The sequence below is a fragment of the Rutidosis leptorrhynchoides genome, chromosome 10 (genome assembly GCF_046630445.1).
Source record: "Rutidosis leptorrhynchoides isolate AG116_Rl617_1_P2 chromosome 10, CSIRO_AGI_Rlap_v1, whole genome shotgun sequence".
In the NCBI taxonomy this organism is placed as follows: domain Eukaryota; kingdom Viridiplantae; phylum Streptophyta; class Magnoliopsida; order Asterales; family Asteraceae; genus Rutidosis; species Rutidosis leptorrhynchoides.
Window position 1 is genome coordinate 343,642,350 of NC_092342.1, and position 16,656 is coordinate 343,659,005.

The 16,656-nt window shown below is 34.4% G+C and overlaps 1 protein-coding gene and 1 non-coding gene across 2 annotated transcripts; one reads left to right on the plus strand and one right to left on the minus strand.

Annotated features, from left to right (window-relative positions):
- Window positions 1-8,317: 8,317 nt before the first annotated feature.
- TRNAR-UCG (transfer RNA arginine (anticodon UCG)) lies at window positions 8,318-8,389 on the plus strand. Its single transcript has one exon. It is a non-coding gene; the product is annotated as a tRNA-Arg (tRNA).
- Window positions 8,390-13,124: 4,735 nt separating this feature from the next.
- On the minus strand, window positions 13,125-13,879 carry LOC139871440 (early nodulin-93-like). The gene is made up of 4 exons (XM_071859153.1): window positions 13,752-13,879; window positions 13,483-13,544; window positions 13,285-13,360; window positions 13,125-13,210 (listed from the first exon to the last, which is right to left on the minus strand). Exons 1-4 carry the CDS (start codon window positions 13,792-13,794, stop codon window positions 13,125-13,127), a joined length of 267 nt encoding a protein of 88 aa, XP_071715254.1. The 5' UTR covers window positions 13,795-13,879.
- Between the last annotated feature and the right edge of the window lie 2,777 nt (window positions 13,880-16,656).

A 16,656-nucleotide genomic window follows, 5' to 3' on the forward strand; every position in this document is an offset into this window, starting at 1 on the left:
TATTGTGACGCATCAAAGCAAGGTCTCGGTTGTGTATTAATGCAACGGACGAAGGTGATTGCTTATACGTCTAGACAATTGAAGATTCAAGAGCAAAATTATACGACGCATGATTTGGAATTAGGCGCGGTTGTTTTTGCATTAAAGACTTGGAGGCACTACTTATATGGGGTCAAAAGTATTATATATACCGACCACAAAAGTCTTCAATACATATTTAATCAGAAACAACTGAATATGAGGCAGCGTAGGTGGATTGAATTGTTGAATGATTATGACTTTGAGATTCGTTACCATCCGGGGAAGGCAAATGTGGTAGCCGACGCCTTGAGCAGAAAGGACAGAGAACCCATTCGAGTAAAATATATGAATATAATGATTCACACTAACCTTACTACTCAAATAAAGGAGGCGCAACAAGGAGTTTTAAAAGAGGGAAATTTAAAGGATGAAATACCCAAAGGATCGGAGAAGAATCTTAATATTCGGGAAGACGGAACCCGGTATAGGGCTGAAAGAATCTGGGTACCAATATTTGGAGATATGAGAGAAATGGTACTTGGAGAAGCTCATAAAACCAGATACTCAATACATCCTGGAACGGGAAAGATGTACAAGGATCTTAAGAAATATTTTTGGTGGCCAGGTATGAAAGCCGATATTGCTAAATATGTAGGAGAATGTTTGACTTGTTCTAAGGTCAAAGCTGAACATCAGAAACCATCAGGTCTACTACAACAACCTGAAATCCCGGAATGGAAATGGGAAAACATTACCATGGATTTCATTACTAAATTGTCAAGGACTGCAAGTGGTTATGATACTATTTGGGTAATAGTTGATCGTCTCACCAAGTCAGCACACTTCCTGCCAATAAGAGAAGATGACAAGATGGAGAAGTTAGCACGACTGTATTTGAAGGAAGTCGTCTCCAGACATGGAATACCAATCTCTATTATCTCTGATAGGGATGGCAGATTTATTTCAAGATTCTGGCAGACATTACAGCAAGCATTGGGAACTCGTCTAGACATGAGTACTACCTATCATCCACAAACTGATGGGCAGAGCGAAAGGACGATACAAACGCTTGAAGACATGCTACGAGCTTGTGTTATTGATTTCGGAAACAGTTGGGATCGACATCTACCGTTAGCAGAATTTTCCTACAACAACAGCTACCATTCAAGCATTGAGATGGCGCCGTTTGAAGCACTTTATGGTAGAAAGTGCAGGTCTCCGATTTGTTGGAGTGAAGTGGGGGATAGACAGATTACGGGTCCGGAGATAATACAAGAAACTACCGAGAAAATCATCCAAATTCAACAAAGATTGAAAACCGCCCAGAGTCGACAAAAGAGCTACGCTTACAGTAAAAGAAAAGATATAGAGTTTGAAATTGGAGAAATGGTCATGCTTAAGGTTTCACCTTGGAAAGGCGTTGTTCGATTTGGTAAACAGGGGAAACTAAATCCGAGGTACATTGGACCATTCAAGATTATAGATCGTGTCGGACCAGTAGCTTACTAACTGGAGCTACCTCAATAACTCGCGGCTGTACATAACACTTTCCACGTCTAAAATTTGAAGAAATGTTTTGCTAAAGAAGATCTCACTATTCCGTTGGACGAAATCCAAATCAATGAAAAACTTCAATTCATTGAAGAACCCGTCGAAATAATGGATCGTGAGGTTAAGAGACTTAAACAAAACAAGATACCGATTGTTAAGGTTTGATGGAATGCTCGTAGAGGACCCGAGTTCACCTGGGAGCGTGAAGATCAGATGAAGAAGAAATACCCGCATTTATTTCCAGAAGATACGTCAACACCTCCAACTGCTTAAAATTTCGGGACGAAATTTATTTAACGGGTAGGTACTGTAGTGACCCGAACTTTTCCATGTTTATATATATATTAAATGAAATTGTTATTTACAAGATTAAGTGTTTCCAACATGTTAAGCAATCAAACTTATTAAGACTTGATTAATTGAAATAGGTTTCATATAGACAATCGACCACCCAAGTTGACCGGTGATTCACGAACGTTAAAACTTGTAAAAACTATACGATGACATATATATGGTTATATATATAGTTAACATGATTTTATTATAAGTATGTATCTCATTAGGTATTTTAACAATGAGTTATATACATAAAAATGAGACTATTAATTTAAGAAACTCGAAAACGATATATATAACGATTATCGTTATAACAACGTCTTACTAGGTACATATGAATAATATTAAGATATTGATACACTTGGTTAATTATGTTAAATGATAAGTAAATATATTATTAAGTGTATTAACAATGAAATACATATGTAAAAATAAGACTACCAACTTAATGATTTCGAAACGAGACATATATGTAACGATTATCGTTGTAACGACATTTAACTGTATATATATCATACTAAGATATATTATATATCATAATATCATGATAATATAATAATTTAACATCTCATTTGTTATAATAAACAATGGGTTAACAACACTCAACAAGATCGTTAACCTAAAGGTTTCAAAACAACATTTACATGTAACGACTAACGATGACTTAACGACTCAGTTAAAATGTATATAAATGTAGTGTTTTAATATGTATTTATACACTTTTGAAAGACTTCAATACACTTATCAAAATACTTCTACTTAACAAAAATGCTTACAATTACATCCTCATTCAGTTTCATCAACAATTCTACTCGTATGCACCCGTATTCGTACTCGTACAATACACAGCTTTTAGATGTATGTACTATTAGTATATACACTCCAATGATCAGCTCTTAGCAGCCCATGTGAGTCACCTAACACATGTGGGAACCATCATTTGGCAACTAGCATGAAATATCTCATAAAATTACAAAAATATGAGTAATCATTCATGACTTATTTACATGAAAACAAAATTACATATCCTTTATATCTAATCCATACACCAACGACCAAAAACACCTACAAACACTTTCATTCTTCAATTTTCTTCATCTAATTGATCTCTCTCAAGTTCTATCTTTAAGTTCTAAGTGTTCTTCATAAATTCTACAAGTTCTAGTTACATAAAATCAAGAATACTTTCAAGTTTGCTAGCTCACTTCCAATCTTGTAAGGTGATCATCCAACTTCAATAAATCTTTGTTTCTTACAGTAGGTTATCATTCTAATACAAGGTAATAATCATATTCAAACTTTGGTTCAATTTCTATAACTATAACAATCTTATTTCAAGTGATGATCTTACTTGAACTTGTTTTCGTGTCATGATTTTGCTTCAAGAACTTCGAGCCATCCAAGGATCCGTTGAAGCTAGATCTATTTTTCTATTTTCCAGTAGGTTTATCCAAGGAACTTAAGGTAGTAATGATGTTCATAACATCATTCGATTCATACATATAAAGCTATCTTATTCGAAGGTTTAAACTTGTAATCACTAGAACATAGTTTAGTTAATTCTAAACTTATTCGCAAACAAAAGTTAATCCTTCTAACTTGACTTTTAAAATCAACTAAACACATGTTCTATATCTATATGATATGCTAACTTAATGATTTAAAACCTGGAAACACGAAAAACACCGTAAAACCGGATTTACGCCGTCTTAGTAACACCGCGGGCTGTTTTGGGTTAGTTAATTAAAAACTATGATAAACTTTGATTTAAAAGTTGTTATTCTGAGAAAATGATTTTTATTATGAACATGAAACTATATCCAAAAATTATGGTTAAACTCAAAGTGGAAGTATGTTTTCTAAAATGGTCATCTAGACGTCGTTCTTTCGACTGAAATGACTACCTTTACAAAAACGACTTGTAACTTATTTTTCTGACCATAAAACTATACTTTTTCTGTTTAGATTCATAAAATAGAGTTCAATATGAAACCATAGCAATTTGATTCACTCAAAACGGATTTAAAATGAAGAAGTTATGGGTAAAACAAGATTGGATAATTTTTCTCATTTTAGCTACGTGAAAATTGGTAACAAATCTATTCCAACCATAACTTAATCAACTTGTATTGTATATTATGTAATCTTGAGATACCATAGACACGTATACAATGTTTCGACCTATCATGTCGACACATCTATATATATTTCGGAACAACCATAGACACTCTATATGTGAATGTTGGAGTTAGCTATACAGGGTTGAGGTTGATTCCAAAATATATATAGTTTGAGTTGTGATCAATACTGAGATACGTATACACTGGGTCGTGGATTGATTCAAGATAATATTTATCGATTTATTTATGTACATCTAACTGTGGACAACTAGTTGTAGGTTACTAACGAGGACAGCTGACTTAATAAACTTAAAACATCAAAATATATTAAAAGTGTTGTAAATATATTTTGAACATACTTTGATATATATGTATATATTGTTATAGGTTCGTGAATCAACCAGTGGCCAAGTCTTACTTCCCGACGAAGTAAAAATCTGTGAAAGTGAGTTATAGTCCCACTTTTAAAATCTAATATTTTTGGGATGAGAATACATGCAGGTTTTATAAATGATTTACAAAATAGACACAAGTACGTGAAACTACATTCTATGGTTGAATTATCGAAATCGAATATGCCCCTTTTTATTAAGTCTGGTAATCTAAGAATTAGGGAACAGACACCCTAATTGACGCGAATCCTAAAGATAGATCTATTGGGCCTAACAAACCCCATCCAAAGTACCGGATGCTTTAGTACTTCGAAATTTATATCATATCCGAAGGGTGTCCCGGAATGATGGGGATATTCTTATATATGCATCTTGTTAATGTCGGTTACCAGGTGTTCACCATATGAATGATTTTTATCTCTATGTATGGGATGTGTATTGAAATATGAAATCTTGTGGTCTATTGTTACGATTTGATATATATAGGTTAAACCTATAACTCACCAATATTTTTGTTGACGTTTTAAGCATGTTTATTCTCAGGTGATTATTAAGAGCTTCCGCTGTCGCATACTTAAATAAGGACGAGATTTGGAGTCCATGCTTGTATGATATTGTGTAAAAACTACATTCAAGAAACTTATTTTGTTGTAACATATTTGTATTGTAAACCATTATGTAATGGTCGTGTGTAAACAGGATATTTTAGATTATCATTATTTGATAATCTACGTAAAGCTTTTTAAACCTTTATTGATGAAATAAAGGTTATGGTTTGTTTTAAAATGAATGCAGTCTTTGAAAAACGTCTCATATAGAGGTCAAAACCTCGCAACGAAATCAATTAATATGGAACGTTTTTAATCAATAAGAACGGGACATCAACACTTATATAATTTGATTTGTTTGATTTTATGAAAGTATAAAATTAGGGTTTTTAATTTGGGAATGATGAAGATGAGAGATGAGGATGAGGATTGGGATGAAAAGATAAGTTAAATAATAAAGAAAAGAAATAAAATAAAAAGACAAAATTACCCTTACATGCTTTGCACGTGACTGAACAAACAGCTGAAATTGACAGAATCTAGACGGGAGGACGAGGGATGTAGAATTGTGATACATTAGGGACGAGGAATGCACAAAAAAAAGAAAAAGGATATGGAGTCAAATTTGATGTAAAGTTCATGGACGAGGAATGAAATTTTGTCTATTTTTTATTTACATCCTTTTAAGTTTTCACTTTTCATTTTTTTCCCTTACAACCTTTTTTTCCATATCTTTGGAAATTCATAATTTTAAAATTCACTCTCTCACATTATTTTTTTCGTTTCTCCATTTTCCTTGCCTTAACTTTTACTCGTACTATTTCAGTTTTATACTTTAATATTTATTTCTAGTTTTTAATTTTATAATTACATGTTAACAAAACATCATAAAACGCACATACTAAAATTTGAGATCAGCTATGAACTTTCAAACATAATTGTTATTGAAACCCCTATTATAGTTAACGGATATACTAAACCATATATATTTACAAGATTGTTGGCATATCATTCATATCATTGTATTTATAATGCAATATCCATTTTTTTTTTTAAAGCAAGCATTTTATATACAACAAATGAAACACTACATCGAAGAAGAAGCATACAACAACCAAACGAACAACCTATACAAGGAGCTACAGACTATACAGAGAAAGCTAAGAATATATATATATATATATATATATATATATATATATATATATATATATATATATATATATATATATATATATATATATATATATATATATATATATATATATTGGTTTGATCAAGGGATAAGCAACTTTTGGGGTACAAACTGAATAAGTAAATATGGGCCTCCCATATCATAATTTTAAAGAAAAACTCTAATTTAATATGAAAAATACGGAGGGGTAATATGGTCATTTATTAAAAATCTGAACACTTCTTTATTTTAACGAATCTTGTACAGAGAGTATCACACATCTATCGCATTTACATCAAAAACCTAACGTCACTTCCAATTCATCTTCTGTACATATGACTGTACGTTTCTGAATCGCTAATTATCAGATCGAATCGAATCGAATTGATTCCTGATAGCAGATTCGACTGAATTTGATTGATTTAAACAAACAATGTCTGTGATTGTGTGTGGGAAGAGATCTCGAAGATTTAGAAATTTCGCCTAATTTTGCTTCCTGCTTCTAAATAACTTCGTTACTTTACTTCGAATTCTCCGGTTCGGTTTTCGCCGTTTGTTAATTCTCCACCGTCTCCGTCGCTCGTCGATAAACTCCGATCGGTTTTTCCATCCATGGATAAACAGGTTTGTTTTATTGATTCTGTATCTCCGTAATTGAATATCTAAAGTTTTTCCGTTTCGAATTTGAAACTACTTGTATGTGTATATTGATGCTAAATTGTTGAATTATTGTAGTAATAGTTTTTTAATCGATTGAACACTTGAAATATATGAATCAAGTAAATAAATTTGTGGAATTAATATTATATTATGGTTTGATACTTATACAGGCTGTCTAGTAGTTGGATTGATATATGAATTAGCAAACTTTTATTCAGTTTTAACGTTTTAAATTGTAAATAGAGACCTTACTCCTGATTGATAAGATTTTTATTATTGATGTGCATTTACATAGTGTCAATACTTGTGTGTCAACCGACATGAATTAACTCTACTTTCCCATGATAAAATAAATCATTTTGAAGTACCAACAATATGCTTTGATGTCCACCGTTGTGTGTAATACAGGCCTGTGTATTGTAGTGTCAGGTTGTTTTACATTGATTGGTGTTACTGTACGTAAAGGTGTTTGTGTATGCTCACTCAAATTCATCTTCTGGAGATTGGGATCGTGTTCATCGTTCTTCATAAACTTGAGTTGTTTTGGTTCATGGATAAATTTGGAACAACTTAGCAAAAAGTGTGACTGTAGAGTTGTTCTCATTCGGTTCAACTTATTGAATAATAGTTTTTGATATGAACTTCGGATGTGTAAAGTAGCTACTGCATTCAAGAACAAATCCGTCATATGTGGCATGGCGTGGTATAGCTGTAAGTGGATTCCATCTTCTTTACTTTACTGTTTATAGTCATAAAACTAGAGTCTACATCCTAAATTAGACTAGTACACGATACACTATTAAAGTATCGATCATGCATACCACCGCTTAGTTGAAGTTTTGTAATTATTATCCGAGCTGATGAAATTCTTTTTTAACAAAAGTGATGATCCTTTAGATTCAGTGTAAGTGTAGAGTTGTTCTCATTCATCACCTTCTTTTTTATCATTCATCACCTTATTTTTATCATTCATCACCTCTTTTTTTGTCATTCATCTAGTTTTTTTTATCATTATTCACCCCATTTTTTGGCAAATCTTTTATCATTCATTATATTCTTTTTATCCATTATTAAATCTTTTTTAATCATTGACCCCCTTTTTATCATGCATCACCTAATTTTTATCACTCATCACCTCCTTTTTATCATTCATCACCTCCTTTTTATCATTCATCACATTATTTTGTCATTTTTCGCTTATCATTCATCAGCTATCTTTATCATTCACTGGTATTTTTATCATTAATCAGATATTTTTATCATTCATCGGGTACTTTTTATCATTCATCATGTTCTTTTATCATTCATCGTTTATCATTCATCAACTACTTTTATCATTCATTTGGTATTTTTATCAATTATTGGGTATTTTGATTAATGATAAATGTTTGATGAATTATAATATTTTTTGATAAATGAGAAGTGTTTGATGAATGATAAACGTATTCTGATAAAAGATAAGTGTTTTTTTATATGAATGACAACAATTAGATAAATGATAATTGTTTGATAATTGGGCATTTGGTCTAGTGGTATGATTCTCGCTTTCGGTGCGAGAGGTCCCGAGTTCGATCCTCGGAATGCCCTATTCTTTTTTTTAAACTAATCATATTATATCAACTATTTGAAAATCCACTACTTTTGTAACTATATTAAAATGTTTGATGATATAAAATATTTTAATGCTAAGATAATCATTTTGTGATGAATGGTTATAGTTTTCTTATGAATAATAACCAATTTTTAAAAAATGATAACTATTTGATGAAAAATAATTTAGATGAATGATAATTTTTTCTAATGAATGATAAATGTTTGATGAATGATAATGTCTGATGAAATGATAACTATTTGATGAATGATAATTATTTTTCGATGAATGTTAAATGTGTTTCGATGAATTATAATTTTTTTTCGATGAATGATAATTATTTTTCGATGAATGATAAACGCTTTTCGATGAATGATAAATGTTTGATGAATGATAAATATTTTTTGATGAATGATAATTGTCTGATTATAATTGTTTTTTTATGAGTGATAAATGTTTTTCGATAAATGATAAATGTTTTTCTGATGGTTGGTGGTGGTTAGGGTGGTTGGTGGTGGTGGTTGGTTGTGGTGGGTGGTGGTGGTTGCTAGTGGTGGTTGGTGGTAGTGGATGGTGTTGGTGGATGGTAGTGGTGGTGGTTGTGATGGTTGGTGGTGGGTGGCGGTGGTTGGTGGTGGTGGTTGCTGATGGTGGTGGTGGGTGGCGGTGTTTGGTGGTGTTGATTGATGGTGTTGGCTGGTGATGGTGGGTGATTGGTGGTGGTGGTGGTGGTGGTGGGTGGTTGATGGTGGTGGTGATAGGTGGTGGTGGTGGTTGGTGGTGGTGGTTGTTGGTGGTTGGTGGGGGTGGTGGTGGAGGTTGTGTGGTGGTGGTGGTTGGTGGTGGTGGCGGTTGGTGGGTGGTGGTGGGTGGTTGGTGGGGGTGGTGGTTGGTGGTGGTGGTGGGTGGTTGGTGGGTGGTGGTGGTGGTTGGTGGTGGTTGGTGGGTGGTGGTGGTGGTGGTGGGCGATGTTGGTGGTGGGTGGTTGGTGGTGGTAGTGGTGGTGGGTGGTGGTTGGTTGTGGTAGGTGGTAGGTGGTGGTAGGTGGTGGTGGTGGTGGTTGGTGGTGGGTGGTGGTGATGGGTGGTGGTTGGTGGTGGTGGTTGGTGGTGGTGGGTGGGTGGTAGGTGGTGTTGGTTGTTGGTGGTGGTGGTTGGTGGTGGTGGAGGTTGGTGGTGGTGGTTGGTGGTGGTGGTGCTTAGGGGTGGTTGGTGGTCGTAGTTGGTGGTGGGTGGTGGTGGTTGGTGGTGGGTGGTAGTGGTTGTTGGTGTTACGTGGTTGGTGGCGGTGGTTGCTGATGGTGGCGGTGGGTGGTGGTGGTGGTGGTGGGTGGCGGTGGTTGGTGATGTTTATTGATGGTGTTGGTTGGTGATGATGGGTGGTTGGTGGTGGTGGTGGGTGGTTGATGGTGGGTGGTGGTGGTGGTGGTGGTGTGGTGGTGATGGTGATGGTTGGTGGCGGGTGGTGGTGATGGTTGGTGGCGGGTGGTGGTGGGTGGTGGGTGGTGGTGTTGGTTGGTGGTGGTGGTTGTGGTTGGTGGTGGTGGTGGTTGGTGGTGGTGGTGGTTGGTGGTTGGTGATGGTTGGTGGTGATGGTTGGTGGTGGTTATGGGTGATGGTAGATTACTGGTGGTGGTTGGTGGTGGTGGGTGGTGGTGATTGGTGGTGGTGGTGGTGGGTGGTGGTTGGTAGTGGTGGTTGGTGGTGGTGGTGGTGGGTGGTGGTGGTGGTTGGTGGTAGGTGGTGGTGGCGGTGATGGGTGGTGGTGGTGGTGGGTGGGTGGGTGGTGGTGGTGGGTGGTGGTGGTGGTTGGTGGTGGTGGAGGTTGGTGGTAGTGTTGGGTGGTGGTTGGTGGTGGGTGATGGTGGGTAGTGGTGGGTGGTGGGTGGTGGGTGGTGGTGGTGATGGGTGGTGGTTGGTGGGTGGTGATGGGTGGTAGTGGTGGTTGGTGGTGGTTGATGGTGGTGGGTGGTGGTGGTGGTGGTGGTGGTGGTGGAGGTTGTTGGTAGTGGTGGGTGGTGGAGGTTGGTGGTTGTGGTGGTGGTAGTGGTTGGTGGGTGGTGGTGGTTGGTGGTTGGTGGGTGGTGGTTGGTGGTGGTTGGTGGGTGGTGGTTGGTGGTGGTTGGTGGGTGGTGGTGATGAAGGTGGTTCATAATATGTTAACTTTTGTATAATTAATTGTTATTAGTTATAATTATTAAATGACTTTTTTACCCTTCCATGTATTTTAAGTTAAAATGAAGTTTTATGTTATTTTGTGGTTCACAATTACTTATCCGGTTTGTACTCGTTTTAAGCTTAGCCACGGATCGTGGCCCTATATGTATATATATGTATATATATATATATATATATATATATATATATATATATATATATATATATATATATATATATATAAGGACACGAACTGCTCAAAATGTAAGAAATGAGGCCCGAGAGCTTAACCGATCCCCGATCTATTATTCGAAGACGCGACAAAGAAACCCGGGTTTATTAGCCATTGATAGCATTCCAATGACGATTTCTTGAGCCGCTTTGAAATCTAACCGAAACTAGCCGTTTGAAATGATATAGTCAATATTTAGGCACCATGCATCTTTCATCTTTTATATATAGCACGTTCAAAAGAATGAAAAGCAATGGAAAAAAAAAGTTAATTAGTTCAATATGGTATCAGAGAGGTACGATCCTGGTTGAACCGCCTTAAATCGCCCCCTCCATGGTAGTCAATGACCACCTCCAATTGTTTTAACCCCCATCACATATATCCGATCTATAAATTCTTTATTCGTTTTAGTTACAAAAACCCTATGTACCCGTCTTTCTATCCTACCAACCCAGTCAATGTTTCTCTTTGATGCTTTGTTACCATTCACAGCCGTCTACAAATATCAACGCCTCTATTTTTCCGCGACGACACTAATTAATCCAGTTTAGTTGTTGTAAAATCACAAACTCAAAAGAAAAATAAACCCAACTTTCTCTCCGTGCAAAATGATCTAGATTCCTATTTAGTAGCAACAAGATCCGGGACGGCCCGCGTGATGCGGCGGGACCTTTCGGGTTGTATACTCATATTTAACGTAGTGTTATGTATTTATAGGAGCAAAAACGTGGTGCCGCGGGTGCTTTATATATGAAAGATAGCCCGAAATATTTAGTGTTTTCTAAAAAATGTTTGTTTCGCGTATAGCCAGTTGCTTTGAGTTCGTAAAATTATAGTTGAACGGTGATGTCGAAAAAATTTAACTCGCGTCGAGAAATGAGATACGGCCCGTTAAAAATTTGGGTGGTTTCTATATGTTTTTTTAATAAAATAATAATTTTATGTTTTATACCCCTGAGAAATTTACATTTTAAACCTTGAAGGGAAGCTGAAGTGAAATTTTGGTGGTGTTGTCGTTTTGATAACTAAAATAATAATTTTATGTTTTATACCCCTGAGAAATTTACATTTTAAACCTTGAAGGGAAGCTGAAGTGAAATTTTGGTGGTGTTGTCGTTTTGATAACATGGGGAGTGTCAAACGACTGAGTTTGGATCTTCTTTTGGTAGTATAAGGATAAATTCTTAATATATTTTTTTCTTTTGTTTTTATTTCTTTCACTTTTCTTTTCTTACATCTAATAATAATCGGCGTTAGAATCAGCCGGCTAGCCAAACTAGGTTCCAAACTCCGTAAAAAAAATTCCGTCAAAACTCTTTTTGTTTGTAGCGTTGAAGAACATCGTTATCGTTGACAAAAGTTGTTTATCAAAGTATTGCTCAATCTTTAGGCAAAACAAGTAACGCAAACGTTCTTAAAAAGGAGAAAGATACTTAGTCCTTAGACAATCCAAGCCACGACGTTATACGAAAAAGGAGACAACCGAAAACAATATGCGACCAAATCGAAGAGCATCAATCTATCTTCGTGCATTAAAAAATATATTCTATGCTATATATGGTTATCATTGCTAGCGATTCTGTAAGTTGCGATTCATTTTAACCGTTGGCTCCTTTCTCGCTCAAATTGTGAGGGGATTTTAATGGATATACTAAATCATACTCCGTATGTGTTATTAGAAGATAGCTGGCATATCATTTATATCGTTGCATTTATATAGTGCCATATCATTGTATTGATAGTAGGCACCGTGCATTTTGTATATATAGCACGTTCAAATGAATGGAAATCGATGAAAAAATAATTAGTTCAATAGTTACAAGTACAAAATCAGAATCTCACGATATTAAATTAAATATTGATAAAAGTCAAATGGAGTTCAATATCCTTTCTTTTTCTTCAATAAAAAATTAAAAATAAAAATAAGATCTTAAATATGGAAATTGGTTTTATAGTACATCACAGGTTTGATAACAACAGAATAAAATGATGGACAACAAACGCGTTACAATCTTCCACGAGAATAACATTATAGTCGGTCTCAATCTCATGCATTTTCAAGATCTTTATAAAAAAAAAAAAAAAAAAAAAAAATTAACACCACCGGTAATTACTTTTATTTATATAGAGTATAGATTTTGAATTCTGTGCGTTTGTTATGACGATATATATGATAGTGCAGAGGATTTATAAATCACTAAACTAGCATATTGCTTCATACTATTCATTTATTCCATTGGACTACATAAACGAAACGACATTAACTCCTGCAAAGCTAATTTATTTGTAAAGTTCTTGAAGTATTAACAGAGGATGAAAAAGAAAATAAGTAGCCTTTTAGTTTCATGCTTCATTATTCTTAAATGAGTTTCTTCGAGCCGATGCCAGAATGGTCTTGTCTGCAACTATAAAGTATGCTGCTCCCGCCACTGTACAAATTCATTCAAATTTATGTAAAATTGTGATAGAGATTATAACATATATAAATATGTAGCAAGTTAACCTGTGGAGATAATAAGAGCCTGGGCAGTGTAATTTAGATTAGCTCTTCCCCATGGCAGCTTTCTTGCAATTGCCACCTACATTATATATACACATATACATATATGGATTTGATATTGATATCAATATCGATACAGATATAGATATAGATATAGATATAGCGAAAGTGTATGAGCATGAGATTCATGAGTAGACTAACAGTTGGAATGGCAGTGACAATTGCAGCTAATCCAGCGGCCTTAGTTCCTGCAACAACTCCATCTGCATAACTCGCACAAAAAGTTACATACTTTAAGTAGCTAAAATGAAATGTAGTTAGTTGCATATGTTAGAGATAATCGGTTAATAGGTGCAAAACCAAAGTCAAACGTCCTAAAACAATATAAAGTAATGTATGCATATAAGCAAACATCCCTCCATCACTAGTTGGTTTAGTAATTGAACTAAGTAAAGATGGTAGAAATGTACCATGAGATTGCTTCTTGGCCAATTCGTGGTCGAATGAAGCCATCAATTTTAGGTTATCATAAAATAGCTACTATATAGTCTAATATGTGAAGAACTGAAGATGATGGTAGTCTTTGTGTATATATTGCTCCTATTTAGTTGATGGAAAAGGTTGTGAAATGATAAATGAGTATTTATAAGCATTATGGATAAGGTAACCAAGGTATAACGGTTGCACATAGCGACAATGTTATTTTATCCGAGGCAGGTACTAGTGGTATAAAGTGTCGAAAAACATAAATCAGATATGTTGTGCTGCAAATATTATTGATTTTTTCTTTTACACTTCTTTTAAATGTAAGATAACTTGTGAAGAAAAAAGAAAAAAAAAGGCTATCAGCCATCTTTCTACATATTGTTACCAACAATAGTTAAGCTGCAGTGATAAATTTCCAAGTTTATCAACTATAAAAAGTAAAACTACACTTCTGAATTTGGACCACCCTGCTACTATATCTACTAGGGAACTTCACCACCACACTATATAATATTATAATGTCAAGATTATATCTTATTTCTGTTACTGAAAATCTACAATAACTAATACAAAGTCATTTTATCTCAATTAATCTAAAAGCTAATAAAATTAAAAGATGTATTATTTACATTTTCTCTAGTTTATTCTGCTACTATATCTAATTGGGTTGCTAAATAACATGCTTTTTTTTTCAATCTTCTGTTAAATGCTTTTATCTTTTTAGTGTAACGAGTGAAGAACCCAACTGCGCGTTGCACCGGTTAGGTTATTGTGGTAATGATTTATACCGGTTCATGGAAGTGCATTATTTAATTATATATTCATTATATATCAATTAATTTGTACAAAATGATGTAACCTAGATTTTACATATGTAAGTGATCGTTTTTGTACGGAACATGATCAATCATCTTAGTACATAATATTTAACGATACTTGAAAGAGATTATATTAATATAAACACGTTTTTGTAAGTTATTTTTCTTAAATTTTTTCTTTTAGTAAAGAGGTTTATACGAAGATATGAAGTAACTGTGACTTTAAAGTGTATGTTGTTAGGTTAATCGGATTTACGCATTTAGTTTCAAAATAAAGTATTTATTTAGTAAGATTTAGTTACTAAAACTTGAGTATAAAGAGAACCGTCTTCGAAGCATGCATCTGCAAAGTGTGTCACTGAACTGTATCCAAAATTTTGAAGAAGCACAAAGATTCAACGTGTCTGCATTTCTTTAACATAGCCATAAAGGCTATGTTTATAAAAATTCTTTACATATTTATATACTCTTATTATATCCTAAATTTTAGTAACCTAAAATTTTGTCGTTTTGAATCTTGTGATATGTCGTTTCGGTATTAAACGCCACATTTTTTCAATTTTCCTTTTTTGTCTAAAGGCCATGAAGCTTATTTTTTCAATTTTTTTAAATAGTTTTAAAACTATATTTATTTTATAAGAGATTTGTACTAATTCTCGATATTTGTATATGTCATTATAAAATACTATTTTTTTAATATATATATATGGCATAATAATGTATTACTGTAAACGATTTTCCGCCGTAATGTACGGGTCAACTATCTTGGCCTATTAAATTTTACAGGGGTTAAATTCATAACTTTAAATTTTAAACTTAAATAAACAAACAAATCTCACCACAATTGTCATAACCCGTCCTTAACCCTAAGAACGAGTTAGATAACGTATGATTTCATTGCGAGGTATTGACCTCTATATGAGACATTTTTAAAAGAAAACTGCATATATTTTACATTACAAACCACAAATCTTATTTTTGATACAAGCTTTAGACGATAGAAAGATGATTATCGTTTAGCGATAATCTTCGACTTACAAACTTTACAAATAATGATAACAACACGATTTCTAGTATATTTTACAACACAAATCCTCGGGTATGCAGTTTTATTTTTGACACAAATATGCGTACGCAAGATCCTGCTCAAATTCAACATAATGCAGCGGAAACTTCTAATTATCACCTGAGAATAAACATGTTTAAAACGTCAACATAAAGTTGGTGAGATATAGGTTTAGTGCCGGCAGCAATATATATATAGACCACAAGATTTCATATATAAACAGTTTAATAAAAATATTCTAAGTGGTTGAGCACTTGGTAACCATACTTAACATTTAATCACGTCGCATATTCCCTTTATTATGAAATCTTACTACACCGTACCAAGTGTAGTCACGAAACGAAGTACTGTGCAACCGTTGAATACTGGTCGTCCAGTCCGGTTGGGGTTGTCAGGCCCGATAGATCTATCAACAGGATTCGCGTTTACAATACCGCTGTAAATATTAGTTACCAAGCTACAGGGAAGTATGCCAGTGGTACAACTCAACGTAGAATATATTTTTCAGTTACTTGTGTCCATAACGTAAAACATAAAATACATGTATTCTCATCCCGAAATATTTAGAGTTTAAAAGTGGGACTATATACTCACTTTCGTCTTGAAGATATGTAATTTCGACTTGGTCTCCGATTGATATCACAAACCTATCCATATATAGTTTATCAATATATTTCTATTTTAAACAATCGTCACATATATATACTTTTTATACTTTTAATAGTTTTAATAATTTCTTAGTCCGTAGTTAGCAGTCCGATGTTAGTAATTCAATTTTAATGGTTCATTTTTAGGTGTTTAATAAACCCTCAATGAAATAAATAAAAACCCCCATCGTATATGTATTGGTCGAGATTAATCTTGACCCATGGTACCGGTGTTGTCAAATGACGTGTTGCGTACATAAAGTACCGGTGTTGTCAAATGACGTGTTGCGTACAATCATGGGATCTTATGATTAATCTTCTCGTATTGTTTACGGGTGATCCTGAACCATATAAAATT

Coding starts and splice junctions, on each gene's coding strand:
- LOC139871440 (XM_071859153.1), bottom strand. CDS start 13,794: ATGGCTTCATTCGACCACGAATTGGCCAAGAAGCAATCTCATG. Junction 13,545..13,751: donor GGCCAAGAAGCAATCTCATG/GTACATTTCTAC, acceptor CGAGTTATGCAG/ATGGAGTTGTTGCAGGAACT. Junction 13,361..13,482: donor TTGTCACTGCCATTCCAACT/GTTAGTCTACTC, acceptor TATATAATGTAG/GTGGCAATTGCAAGAAAGCT.